Source organism: Mesoplodon mirus (genome assembly GCF_964341445.2).
Source record: "Mesoplodon mirus genome assembly, chromosome: 10".
Taxonomy (NCBI): domain Eukaryota; kingdom Metazoa; phylum Chordata; class Mammalia; order Artiodactyla; family Ziphiidae; genus Mesoplodon; species Mesoplodon mirus.
This window is the reverse complement of record NC_138986.1, coordinates 69,995,075-70,009,632: the sequence shown is the minus strand read 5'-3', so window position 1 is coordinate 70,009,632 and position 14,558 is coordinate 69,995,075. Positions and strand designations below refer to the sequence as shown.

Genomic DNA, 14,558 nt, shown 5'->3' with positions numbered 1-14,558 from the left:
ATTTTTAAAAAGTTATATTTAAAAAAGAAATTAGGTACTTTAAAAAATTAGTCTGCTCACAGAGAGTCCATACAGTGTCTCTAAATCCAATAATGTAAGACGTTATAGAACTTCTAGCCAAAATAAAACATTTTTGTATTTGATTATTGAATCAAAATAATCCTTAATAAAAACTGTGATAAAGTGTTAATGACTGGGTCTTTAACATATTTTAATTATTCTGAATTTTTAGCAGTTATTTTTCTGCTAAGAGGATTTGCTAGAAGTCAGTTACAGATTATGTTCCAATGTGGAAAGGAGTGGACACTTGAGAGATAACTCACAGGTACTCTTAGAGTATCTAGCAAATGAAATTTAGTACAGTAACAGATGAGAGCTACAGCATCTGATCTAAACAGTCAAGCATATGACAAAGTCTAACAATGACTTTAGTAAAGTACACAGATAAGCCTCACCCACAGTCAGACAAATTTGCAACACGTGCACTGCTCCTTCTTGTTTCAGAAAGTTCATAAACCGAAATAAGAGATCTTGTTGCTCTCTGATTTGCTTCAATTCTAACTTCAGCACCTTGATACAACATAGGAGAAAGAGTAAGTTAGAGCTATGTAAATACATGATAAAATCGTTCATATCAAAAGTAATATAGGTTATTGCTGAAAATACTTACAGATGGTTTTTTATTTCTAGGTTCTGCAAATTTCTGCAAGAATGGAACCAAAGGGGAAGGTGGTTCAGTTGCTTTTTCAGGCTTTGAAGAAAGAATTAATTAATTTAGTAACATGTCATTTGATTTTACAGATGTGAATCAAAACTCAATGCAATCTGAAGTATTTTCTAACACGTTCAATACTCACTGGACTGTCATCTATGAAGATGATAAGCAAATGATTCACAGTATCCTAATGGAAAATAATAAACAAAGATCAAAATAAATCCATTACTGTGTTCTGCCCAGAATTCTCAAAGCTTTTATCATATTATGAAAGTTTCTGGAAAAATGAAGAAACAAATGGAGCAGTGGCAAAGCATCTGCACTTATGTAACACAGAGAGACTTTTTAAAAATCTACAATACAGGGTTCTTCGGAGGTTCTTCGGACTTCCCTGGTGGTCCAGTGGTAAAGAATCCATCTTCCAATGCTGGGGACACAGGTTCCATCCCTGGTCCGGGAAGATCCCACATGCCACGGGGCAACTAAGCCCATGCACCACAACTACTGAGCTCGACCACCTCAACTAGAGAGCCTGCATACCACAAACTACAGAGCCCACACGCCCTGGAGCCTGCGCGCCACAACTAGAGAGAGAAAACCCACATGCCACAATCAGAGAGAAGCCCACGCACTGCAATGAAGAGCCCACGCAGCACAACGAAAGATCCCACATGCCTCAACAAAGATCCCGTGTGCCACAACTAAGACCCGATGCAGCCAAAAATAAATAAAATAAATAAATAATAAATAAATCTTAAAAAAAAAAAACCTACGATACAGGGTTCTCAACTTCTGTGAAAATGGGAAAAGAAAAGTTATTCTGACTTTGGCATTCAAAACATTTATCAATTATCCCTATTTCTTCAGAATCTTACTGTATCAAAAGTAAAAGCAGGGCTTCCCTGGTGGCGCAGTGGTTGAGAATCTGCCTGCCAATGCAGGGGACACAGGTTCGAGCCTTAGTCTGGGAAGATCCCACATGCCGCGGAGCAACTAGCCCCGTGAGCCACAATTACTGAGCCTGCGCATCTGGAGCCTGTGCTCCGCAACAAGAGAGGCCGCGATAGTGAGAGGCCCGCGCACCGCGATGAGGAGTGGCCCCCACTTGCCGCAACTACAGAAAGCCCTGGCACAGAAACGAAGAGCCAACACAGCCATAAATAAATAAATAAATAAATAAATAATTAAAAAAAAAAAAAAAAAAGTAAAAGCAGCCCAAGTATCCATCAATAGATGAATAAATAAGCAAAATGTAACATATACCTAAAATGAAATATTACTCAGCCTTGAAAAGGAAGGGAATTCTGATATATGCTACAATGCAGATGAACACTGAGGATATTATGCTAAGTAAAAAAAGCCAAATACTGCAAATACTGCATCATTCTACTAATATATGGTAACTAGAGTAGTCAGATTCATAGAGACAGAAAGTACAATCAGGAAGTAGAGTTGCCAGGGGCCAGGAGGAATAGAGAATTACTGTTTACATGGGTACAGAGTTTCAGTTTTACAAGATAAAAAGAGTTCTGGAGATAGGTAATGGTGGTGGCTGCTCAACAATATAAATGTATTTAATACCACTAAACCGTACATAGAAAATCATTTAAGATGGTAAATTTTATGTTTTATGTATCTTATCACAATTAAAGAAAAAAATGTTTTTTACATCTTACTGGATCAGCTAGGAAATCCAAAGAAGGGAGGAACACTGAACCAGAGAGAATCTCTCTTAAAAGTAAGGTCAGGGATCTGGAAAAAGGAACAATATTGTACATATTTAGTGATTTACATCAGTTCTTACCTGGAAATCCTGTTATTATGCGGACTATGATCAGTAGGTCTGGGGTATGCCCTGAGCTTCTGCCATCTCTAACAAGCCCCCAAGTAACGCTCATGCTACTGGTTCACAGACCACACCCAGAACCCTTAATTGGCTAAAAGAGAATACTATTGAAGAGGAAAAAAGCATTTCCTCAGCAGGAGGAACCTGAGTGAGCACTAGGAAAACACCACCTCAAATATTAAAATTTTACATATAATAAATTAATATGTAAAACCTAATACTTGTAATAGTATAATTTTTATAATTAATTTAAATTAATATTATAAAAATTTGTTTAAAGTTAAAATATTTTAATTAAAATATTTTTAAAATTTAATTTAAAAATTTAAATACAATAAAGTAATATTTAAAGTACCTCACTAAAAATAAGCCATGATTGTATGTATTGTACAGCACAGGGAAATATAGCCATTATTTAGTAATAACTCTAAATGGAGTATAATCTATAAAAATATTGAATTACTATGTTGTACACCTGAAACTAATTTAACATTATAAATTATACTTCAATTTAAATAAATAAATAAATAAATAAAAATAAGCCATGGTCTTTTTCTCTAAGGATTATTAGGATAAGAGTAAAGAGGTAACTTTATGGAATAAGCCAAACATGCTCTTTCAGAAATAAGGGAGGCTGGACTAAACAACCTCTAACTATACTTCCCAGGTGAATACCTTAAAACCCAAACTTGTCTGTATAATTTGTTCAAAGTGTTTCTGCCAGTGAATAATAATATGCATATCTTTTAAAAGGAACACCAAGGAATTAATAAAGTATAATCATCTCAAGTAAGAAAATTAATTTTTTACATTTGTCTTTGATTTCCTACCATTTCCACGAAAAAATTCTTAGCAACACAAGACATCATGAATGCTTAGTACCTAAAATGGCATTTTAAGACCTGATAAATTATACTTCTTAAATGAAAAATTATTCATATCATAGCCTAATCTCAAGTTTTAGTGTATTCCTATTATGATCAAGAATAACAATATACATACGGTATGGTATGCTATGACATTTTCTAGTCTATTTATACCTGCAGTCTGTTGCTTTCGGAGGCAAAATATAAGGAAAAAGTAGTTCAGTAAGTTTCCTTAAATAATGTAATTCATCTCTTCGACTCCTCAAAGCCACATGAAGCTCTGGACCATATTCTTCTAAAGCAGCTTGCTGTAAAAACTCTGTATTTTCTACTATAAATAGAGATAAAAAATAAATATTGGAAGAAGTTAACAATGTTAAATAACTTCAGCCATTTCCACTAACAAATAGAAATTAATTTAACACAGCCATTCCTTTCTTAGCCTTCCTTTCTTTCCAATATGTATTCTACTGGGAAATTTTTCACAAAAAGGATATAAAGAAAGTAAGTTTCCTCTTTGCTGGAAGTTTTTTAATTATTCAAAATTAATTGATAAAAAAGCCCTTTCAGGGCTTCCCTGGTGGTGCAGTGGTTGAGAGTCCGCCTGCCGATGCAGGGGACATGGGTTCGTGCCCGGGTCCGAGAAGATCCCACATGCCTGCGGAGTGGCTGGGCCTGTGAGCCATGGCCGCTGAGCCTGCGCGGCCGGTGCCTGTGCTCCGCAACGGGAGAGGCCACAACAGTGAGGGGCCCGCGTACCGCAAAAAAAAAAAAAAAAAGCCCTTTCACCCTTGGTAAACAAAACTTTAAACTCAGGTCATTACAAAGTATATCAAAGAGGGCTTCCCTGGTGGTGCAGTGGTTGAGAGTCCGCCTGCCGATGCAGGGGACGCGGGTTCGTGCCCCGGTCCGGGAAGATCCCACATGCCGCGGAGCGGCTGGGCCCGTGAGCCATGGCCACTGAGCCTGCGCGTCCGGAGCCTGTGCTCCGCAACGGGAGAGGCCACAACAGTGAGAGGCCCGGGTACCGAAAAAAAAAAACAAAACAAAACAAAGTATATCAAAGAAAAGCAAATTGTTTAAAGTAGAAAAAACTACAGAAAACATCTTCTATCACACACAAAGCTTTTGTTATCAAACATTACATCCTGTTCATCCCCTGCAAATATTAAAAAAATTCCTCTTAAAGTTCAAATCAAAATCATTCAGGTAACGCTTTGAAGAAATCAGAGTATAGAAACTGGCTTCCTTGGTTCAGTTCTGCATCTTCTGCCCACAGTATAGGACACAAAAGGTACAGAACTGTATATGGTGGAAGTCCATGAAGTTAGATTACTTAATAAACGTTAACTGATGATAAAAGTTACACTAACAAAAAGTTTTCTTAAAAGGCCAAACACTAAACTAATACTTTAAAAAGGAGCAGGAGAAAAACAAGTCATGCTTTCCCCTATTTGCATTCTGAGCCAAGTTTTAAAATCATGGAGTCTGTGAAGGGAATCTTAACCCTAACTCAAATGGCATTTATTTTTTACAATGTATTTCTATTTTCATTGAGAGAATGAAAGCACATTTACCAAAGAAAAGCCAAAACATACATTCTAATGGTGTGAGAACTAAGAAAGTAAATAAAGGCTACCTGTGCCAGAGGTACAAAAGAAGGACTGGCAAACAAGGACATAGTTTTTATAAGAATGTACTTTATTTTATCATTATACAATTGTTTACCATGCATTTTGCCCCAAGAATTTGGGGTACAGGTCTTTTAGAAATTTATATCATGAGCAGGGATTTAAGATAAGAAGACTAAGCTATGCTAAATCCCAGTTCTACTTCTTTATTAACTGATGATGTTAAATGATATAAACCCTTTGAGTCTCGGTTTCCACCTCAGTAAACAGTCATTAAATAGTTAACACTGAAAAGCTGCCATGCAAAATGCACAAGTAATTATAATATCTCGTGCAATTAAGCATTCACACATAATATATAGATGCTGAAAAACAGGGCATGGATTAATCCCCAGTAATCACCAGTATATCTCCTGTCTAATTAGTGGGCAGTTTTCAGACCACAAAAGGAAAAGTCCCCAGAATCCACAACAAAGAGATAACTTTAGGGTGAAAGACTGATAATAAGATCCTTCAATTACTACTGAATTTAATTAAACCAATGCTTCTAATGTATATATTTTCAACATTTCTAAGGGTGATAGAAGGACTTACATAGAAAACTTCTTTGTAATTCCTACTCTCAAGAGGCAGGTTAAGGAGAGAACACCAAGAAAGTAAAAATGAATATGTATAAAGAGCTGAACCTTTAATTTCCTGAGTATACACAATTGTGGAGCCAAAGAATTTAGAAAACAAATTCATGCATGAAAGAGAAGAAAAATCAAAAACCTGAAAACCTTTTTTACAAGTCTAATTCACTGTTATAATATTTAGAACACCAGGACCTTTGGATAAAACGCAGTCCTCCTAATTCTCTGGCCTTTTAATTCTATGGATTTCATTAATTACAATGTCATTAATGAATCCAATCTAGCATTTTATGCTGATTTTGTAATTGAGGACCATTTTTTGCATGAATAGTAGCAATTTAGCAACCCCTCTCTTGCAAAGACTCAAGGATAAATTTCAGTCAAACTGGTCTATATATATGACAGCACTTTCACAGAAACAAAATAACTTGGATATTTTATTAAACTGATCGATTAAAAAATAAAAATAAAAGATGACTCAGGGCTTCCCTCGTGGCACAGTGGTTGGGAGTCTGCCTGCCAATGCAGGGGACACGGGTTCGTGCCCCGGTCCGGGAAGATCCCACATGCCGCGGAGCGGCTGGGCCCGTGAGCCATGGCCGCTGAGCCTGCGCGTCTGGAGCCTGTGCTCCACAACGGGAGAGGCCACAACAGTGAGAGGCCCACGTACCGCAAAAAAAAAAAAAAAGATGACTCAATTTACTCATATCCTGAGTTCAAAGTGTTTGTCTTTACAACAAAATTAAGACCATATTAAAAATAATTTTCTCACACAAAAACTTGCACATAAATACTATAGCAGCTTTATTCATAACTGCCAAAATTTAGAAGCAACCAAGATATCCTTCAAAAGATGAATGGATAAACAAACTGTGGTACATCTGTACAATGGAATATAATTGAGCAATAAAAAGAAATGAGCTATCAACTCCACAAAAAGACAAGGAGGAGCCTTAAATGGCAGTTCTAAATGAAAGAAAAGGCTACAGTCTGAAAAGGCTACAGTATGATTCCAACTATATGACATCTGGAAAAGCCAAAACTGTAGAAAGAGTAAAAATATCAGTGGTTGCTAGGGGTTCATGAAGGAAGGAGGGAGGGATAGATAGGTGAAACACAGGGGGCTGGGGGGGGGCAGTGAAACTATTCAGTATGATGTTGTGTTGATGGATACATGGCATTAAGCATTTGTCAGAATCCACAGAATGTACAATATGAAGAGTAAAACCCTAATAAAAACTGTGGGGCTTCCCTGGTGGCGCAGTGGTTGAGAGTCTGCCTGCCGATGCAGGGGACACGGGTTCGTGCCCCGGTCCGGGAGGATCCCACATGCCACAGAGTGGCTGGGCCCGTGAGCCATGGCCGCTGGGCCTGCGCATCCGGAGCCTGTGCTCCACAACGGGAGAGGCCACAACAGTGAGAGGCCCGCGTACCAGAAAAAAAAAAAAAAAAAAAAAAAAAACGGTGGACTTTAGTTAATAATAATGTCTCAGTACTGGCATATCAATTGTAACAAATGTACCAACCAATGCAAGGTGTTAATAATAGGGAAGGGGGGAAATATATGGGAACTCTCTATAATTTCTGCTCAGTTTTTCTGTAAACTTAAAACTGCTCTAAAAAGTAAAGTTTACTAATTAAAAAAAAAAACACTTTTCTATATTTCTTTCTGACAGTACAGTAGCCTTAACAAAATGGCTACAACAAAGTTACTATCTTCTGGTGTGTTTTTGCCAGTGACAGGACAATTATTTTAAAAGTTAATTTTTTTAATTTAACAATTAAATTATATGTATTTAAACTCTTCCACTTTTTAACTATGTTGAAGGTAAAACTTTTGAATTGTTATAATATTATAAGATGAACACAGAAAAATTTTTAAATGTAATTTGAAATGCTTCTCATACCTGAGGAATTATTCATACACCAAAGGACAAATAAACTAATAATTTAACTACCACTCTACAATTTCCCCAAATATACTATGATTATACAAATTGATATTATGAGGGAGGGATAATTGGTTCCATGCTCAAATGAGTTTGGGATGTGCTGGATTAAAAAAAGTTAAAGTTATTTCTTTGCTGCAGGACTACTGAGATATTTTGGAATGCTAGTACTTACTGGGTATTTCCAGAAGAGGAATACAATACATAGTAATTACCAGAAAATATGACCATGATGCTTCTTCTACATAGTCATCTACATAGAGTAGTATTCTGCAGAACATACTTGGGGAAGCACTGACAAAGAAGAATACCAAATGTAGATACAACGAAAATCTCAGTTTCACAAAGAACTAAGTACAGAGCATATAAGTAATTTTGTTTAAAAGGTATATTTCAGCTTGATCTAAGAGCAAGAAAAGCCCCCAAATGAAGGTCTCATCCAATCAGCAAACTTTTTTTTTTTTTTTTTTTTTTTTGCGGTACGCGGGCCTCTCACTGTTGTGGCCTCTCCCATTGTGGAGCACAGGCTCCGGACGCGCAGGCTCAGCGGCCATGGCTCACGGGCCCAGCCGCTCCGCGGCATGTGGGATCTTCCCAGACCAGGGCACAAACCCGTGTCCCCTGCATCGGCAGGCGGACTCTCAACCACTGTGCCACCAGGGAAGTCCCAATCAGCAAATGTTTGATGAATGTATGCTATGTGTACATCATGACAGTATAAAGGCCAGGATACACATAAGAAACTGCAAACAGGTCATCCTGGCTAAAGTATCATACATAGTGAAGGACAAGAGTAGATCAAAATACTTGACTAAATAGGGAAGGGTTTAAAATATAGGACAGTTTTGACTCTGTAGCAGTCGCTAATTTTTTTTTTTTTTTAAGTAGGGAGGTAACAGAATTGTGGCATTGTGAAATTAACATAGTAGCAATAAATAGGATAGGCTTCATCAAAACTGTTGAAATCATTAAGAAAAAAGGAGGGAAGAGATGTGAGAGACCTCAGAGGAAGTAATGAAGGCAACAGGCTACCATTCAAAAAAAGACAAGATTCATCAATAATATAACTAAAGATTATCCGAGTGTACCTTAATTTTCATAGATTCTTGAGTTCTCAAAATCACTTATATGTTAACAAATTATTGAAAGGGATTTCAGTTTAAACTAATACTTTCACAGCATCTGTGAATATATCACTTAATTTATCAGTACTCGGATTTAGATATTTAAAGTGAAAGTTGGTATATAAAAACAACTCACTCAAACTTTGTAGCAGTGTAAGAAACGTAAAACTTTGTATTACCTTTCTGACTGGCTTTAACGATCACTTCTATATGCTTCATTGCTGCTTTTAATAGTTTCTTGGTGATAATAGATGGAATATCCACCTAGAAAAATTCAACATTAAAATAAAACTTTAAAAATAATTATCACTAAGTTACAATGGCAGGAACAATGTATTTAAGGTATTGGAACATATGATCTTAAAAATTAGTGGTATTATTGGGAATCTTTCAAAAATATAATTTAAAAGCACTTTACATTCTTGGATCATACTAACTGTAAATTTAGACAGTTTTACTACAACAGTAATGAAAATACACCTTCATATGCATACCCTATACACTAAATTTTTCTCACAAAATAGTATCTTTATTCTTGACTTATTTCTTTAATGTGGTCATTCTAAATGCATTCAAGAAAAAAATCTCAAGTAACTTTATCATCCCTTTGAGGTTATAAACTTGTGTTTACTAAGGTCACTTGAAAATAAACTTTTCATTCAGCTTACAAGGTAAATCCTGGTTTCAAGATATATGGAAGCATTCTATTTTGGAATAATATTAAGTTTCATCATTCCCCACAGGCATTGTTCAACTTAAAGGCTGGAAACTGTAGTGACTAGGGTAGGTTAGTAAGAGAGGACTGGGGGCTTACAAGTACACACATAAAAGAGACATAGGGCTTCCCTGGTGGCGCAGTGGTTGAGAGTCCGCCTGCCGGTGCAGGGGACGCGGGTTCGTGCCCCAGTCCGGGAGGATCCCACATGCCGCGGAGCGGCCGGGCCCGTGAGCCATGGCCGCTGAGCCTGCGCATCCAGAGCCTGTGCTCCGCAAGGGGAGAGGCCACGACAGTGAGAGGCCCGTGTACCGCAAAAAAAAAAAAAAAAAAAAAAAAAAGAGACATAAAATAAAATAACTAAAAAAAAAAAAAAAAAGTCCTGCAAATTAAGTAAATCACCAAAAAGCATGTTTATTGGAGTTCAACAGGCTTATCTTCCATCACAAAGTTCAACACATCATATTCTCCCTTTATCAAAGGCATGAGAAAATTTCATCACGATAGAGTTGTTTTGTGTTAACTTTTCAGTTCTTTTTAAATTCCTCATTAAGAAAGAGGAAAAACATCACAGGCTGATAAATCTAGTAAGTGTAATGGATCATAAGCCCCCAAATTTTAGAGATTTACTAGTAAAACCCAGAGCAGATTACAGATAGCTTTTGGCTGTATAAGATCAAACATGTTTAATAAGAGGGGATGTTTTTGCCACTAGCACACCTTTTTGCAAAATAACATTACTCTTCATTTATCCCTGCTCTCTTGGTACTCAGTGATTATAAATTAGTCTCATATATATTTATCAAATAAACAAGATGTTTTCATTTTTAAATATTTTATGGAATCTTGTCTTCTGAGAATACGCATGAAAATTTTCCCTTGTAAGTTCCATTTTAGAGACTTCAGGTCAAAATCAAAATGATAAAATCGTGAGTTTGTCACTAAACTTTGACTAAAAAAAGAAAAACAAAACAAAACACTGTGGACCTTAAATGATTGTTTTCATTATCCCCAAACTCCCAATTTACATTAGTCAGGCCATGTTATCAAGCATATAACACTGTACTAGGAATGACATGACCCAGACCTAATCTTTTGCCCATCAACTACCTCTGACACTTTGACAAAGAATATTACTAACTTTCTATAAAATGGTATGATAATGACCCACTCATCTCCCAGGACAGTGTACAGATAAAATGAAATGTACCAAAACAATCCAGAAAGTGGAAAAAATATTTGAAAATCAGATATCTGATGAAGGAAGTATACCCAGAATAGATAATGAACTCTTACACCTCAATAATTGAAAGATAAATAACTCAGTTTAAAAAAATGGGCAAAGAATTTGAATACACATTTCTCCCCAAAAAAGATACACAAATGGCCAATAAGCATCTGAAAGGATGCTCGACATCATTAGTCATAGGGAAAGGCAAATCAAAGCCACAGTGAGATACCACTTCACACCCACTAGCATGGTTAGAATCAAAAAGTGAGATAATAACTAGTTCTGGCAAGGATGTGGCGAAATCAGGACCTTTATACACTGCTGGTGGGAATGCAAAACGGTACAGCCATTTAGGAAAACAGTCTGACAGTTTCTCAAAAGTTAAACACAGTTACCACTTGCCTCAGCAATTACACTCCTAGGTAAACCCAAAAGAAATGAAAACAAATATTCCACCCCCTCCCCCCCAAAAAAACCTGTACACAGACACTATGGCAGCATTATTCATAATAGCCAACTGATGGATGGATGGATGCATGAACAAAATGTGGCATATCCATACAACAGAATATTACTCAGACATAAAAAAGAATAAGTACTGGTACAGCTACAACATGACAACATGAATAAACCTTGAAAATATTATGCTAAGTGAAAACAACCCATCGCAAACATTATGCTAAATGAAAGCAAGCAATCACAAAAAATACAGAAAGGATTTTATAGTTAGCATGTATTATATTCAATCAACCAACAATCCTACCACTGGACATCAGTTTTCCTTTTCAGACTTCCTTATTATAAACTATACTGCAATGAATCTTTGAACATACATTTTTACAAACTACTGTGATTATTTCTTTAAAATATACTAAGAAAAAAATGGAATTAAATTTGGGAGCATAGACATTTTTAAGTCTTTTAATAAGGATTACCAAACTGCCTTCCAGGGTAAGAGTTACATCAATCTGAATTTGTACTTGCTTTGCCTGTTTCCCCATAATCACCACTGCTAGATATTATCATTCTTTTTTACCTTTCCCAAACTGATAGGCAAAAGAATAGTATCTCATCAAAAACTATATTTCATGTGAGACAACATATTTTCAAATATTCACTGGCCATTTTATATGTTTCTTTTGTGAACTACTTATTCATAATTTTTGCATAGCTTTGCCACAGTACTTGACTGTATTGTTCACTTCTCAAATAGGTATAGAAACATTTAACAAGATTTATCTTTATTTACTAATGGCAAATACGATATGCCAATTTATTGTCAATATGTTCAATTCTATCGAACTGACAAGGCAGTAGACAAGTATTTATGTCTACAGCCAACACACTGTTAAGTATATACAGACAGAAACTCAAACATAAACAAACTATGGCTTGAAATTTTTTTTTTTTTTTTTTTTTTTTTTTTTGCTGTACGCTGGCCTCTCACTGTTGTGGCCTCTCCCGTTGCGGAGCACAGGCTCCGGACACACAGGCTCAGCGGCCATGGCTCACGGGCCCAGCCGCTCCGCGGCATATGGGATCCTCCCAGACTGGGGCACGAACCCGTATCCCCTGCATCGGCAGGCAGACTCTCAACCACTGCGCCACCAGGGAGGCCCTGAAATTTTTTTAAAAGTAGATCATAATCATTACCCTGTATTCAGTAAATTCATCTAACTGGAACATGAATTTTTTTTTCTCTAATTGTCTTTTTATTTCTAATTGCCACAAACCAAGATATCCAAACATTAAAATAAAGAAAGCAAAATTGATCAATGAATCAAAAGTAATCCATTTATCTTTTAATCTAAAAAATTAGAAGTGAGGAACAAAACAAATACATACAGTATAGAAATTCCCAAATTTCTCATTATAAATATATACCTTGTGAATCCTTCGAATTAAGACAGATGCAAAAAACCGTAATATAATTCTCAGTTCATCAACAAAGGACTCATCATCTGTTACATCCCTTCAATTGAGGAGAAAAGCAAGCATTTAGAAGTTCAAAGAAATACACAGCTTCCCCTTCTAGAAAACAAGAAAAGTCTAGAACAGACTTTTTTCCATTTACTTACGCTATTTTTTTAAACAAATAATGCATTACAGTATAGAACAAAAGAAATGTACAAAGAATAGAAATCTCCCATAATTCTAGTACCAAGACATAATTACTGTTAACTAAATTATAGTACATATTTCCCTGCAGACATTCACATGTATGTGGTCACATTTTTAAGATCATTTTCTAAACATAATCAAAGAAATATCTAAGAAATAAAACAAAGAATAATTTTGAGAAGCAACAGAATTACATACTAAATTTTAAATTAGTTTAAATATTTCTAGATTAATAATATAAACTAATTCTAAAAGTAAGGAAAAAAAGTGCGTGTTCTATTTGAAAAAGAAAATAAACTGAAACTCAACTGTTTTTAAACAGAAATTTTGACAACCTTCTCCTGAGTTTTCCTGTAGCCCTGAGGTCCCTAGAAGAATAAGGATACTTCCCTAATCAAAGGCAAGAAAGAAAGGTACGTATAATGGTGATATTCTGAACTTGAAGATGATGCTACCTGTTAAGTCCCTTGGTAGAATAAGGAAGATAATTGTATCAATCATGCTTCCCACTATTAACTCCAAGGAAGGGGATATCACAGCATCAAAGGAGAAAATACAGACTTTAACATTTACAAATACAGCCATATTTTATGTCTGAAGAGTCATATTGTGGGCGTAGGGGTGGGGCGGGGTCGCGGTGGGGAAGTTTTACAACAGGATTCATTTTACAAAAGGCCTCACCATCAACTTTACTTAAATGGCAAATGCCCCATATTTAAGACAGACTCCAATGTAAAAAATTAATTTATATAAGCTTTTCAGGAAAATATGCCATATAAACTGAATATTAAATTTGTTTTAAAACACTACAGGTCAACTCAACTACTAGCATTTTTTTTTTCTGGCCATGCCACATGGCTTGTGGGATCTTAGTTCCCTGATCAGGGATTGAACCTAGGCCCACAGCAGTGAAAGCGCTGAGTCCTAACCACTGGACCACCAGGGAAGTCCCCTACTAGCATTTTTAAATTAGGAAATTCAAAATATACTGAATCTATATAAAATTTGGGTAGTTATCATTAAGTATTACATCTGTAAGTCATACAGGTTTAAGCGTTCAAATACATAACTAAATACATGATGTTTATGTAAGGGAACATCTGTTTTATTAAATGATATAACTTGGGATTTCTGATTGTCAAACTATACTTTTTTTTTCAGATCCATATCTTGCTAAGCATAGGGCGCTTGTACATCCACATCAGACACCAAAAACAAAGTTACTTTGGAAAAAACATATTAATTTTCCAGGAAAATTCTATTGAAATTAACTTTCAATTTAATGAAATATCTGAATATAAATTTTTCCTGTAAATGTACAACTATTTCAAATGTAAAAAGTGCATACAAAATAGTAAATCACTCCTACAATTAGGAGTCATGAGAAATTCTACAAGTTACTTGAGGACACGGGGAGGGGGAAGGGTAAGCTGGGACGAAGTGAGAGAGTGGCATGGACATATACACACTACCAAATATAAAACTGATAGCTAGTGGGAAGCAGCTGCATAGCACAGGGAGATCAGCTCAGTGCTTTGTGACCACCTAGAGGGGTGGGATAGGGAGGGTGGGAGGGAGACGCAAGAGGGAGGGGATATGGGGATATATGTATACGTATAGCTGATTCACTTTGTTATACAGCAGAAACTAACACAACACTGTAAAGCAATTATACTCCAATAAAGATGATTTAAAAAAAAAAGAAATTCTACAAGTTAGTTCTCTATC

General features: G+C 36.0%; 1 protein-coding gene across 6 annotated transcripts in view; it reads right to left on the bottom strand.

Annotated features, from left to right (window-relative positions):
* SNX14 (sorting nexin 14) overlaps nucleotides 1-14,558 on the bottom strand; it is a 67,443-nt gene that overhangs the window by 31,846 nt on the left and 21,039 nt on the right. For 4 of the 6 annotated variants that reach the window (XM_082633480.1, XM_082633483.1, XM_082633481.1 and 1 more), the window contains exons 6-12: nucleotides 12,594-12,681; nucleotides 8,943-9,027; nucleotides 3,602-3,758; nucleotides 2,392-2,467; nucleotides 858-902; nucleotides 671-751; nucleotides 456-570 (exon numbers count right to left, since the gene is read on the bottom strand). In XM_082633480.1, the coding sequence (XP_082489606.1) occupies nucleotides 456-570; nucleotides 671-751; nucleotides 858-902; nucleotides 2,392-2,467; nucleotides 3,602-3,758; nucleotides 8,943-9,027; nucleotides 12,594-12,681 (647 nt within the window). The remainder of the gene's footprint in view (nucleotides 1-455; nucleotides 571-670; nucleotides 752-857; nucleotides 903-2,391; nucleotides 2,468-3,601; nucleotides 3,759-8,942; nucleotides 9,028-12,593; nucleotides 12,682-14,558) is intronic. The other 2 variants (XM_082633485.1, XM_082633482.1) reach the window with 2 other exon arrangements.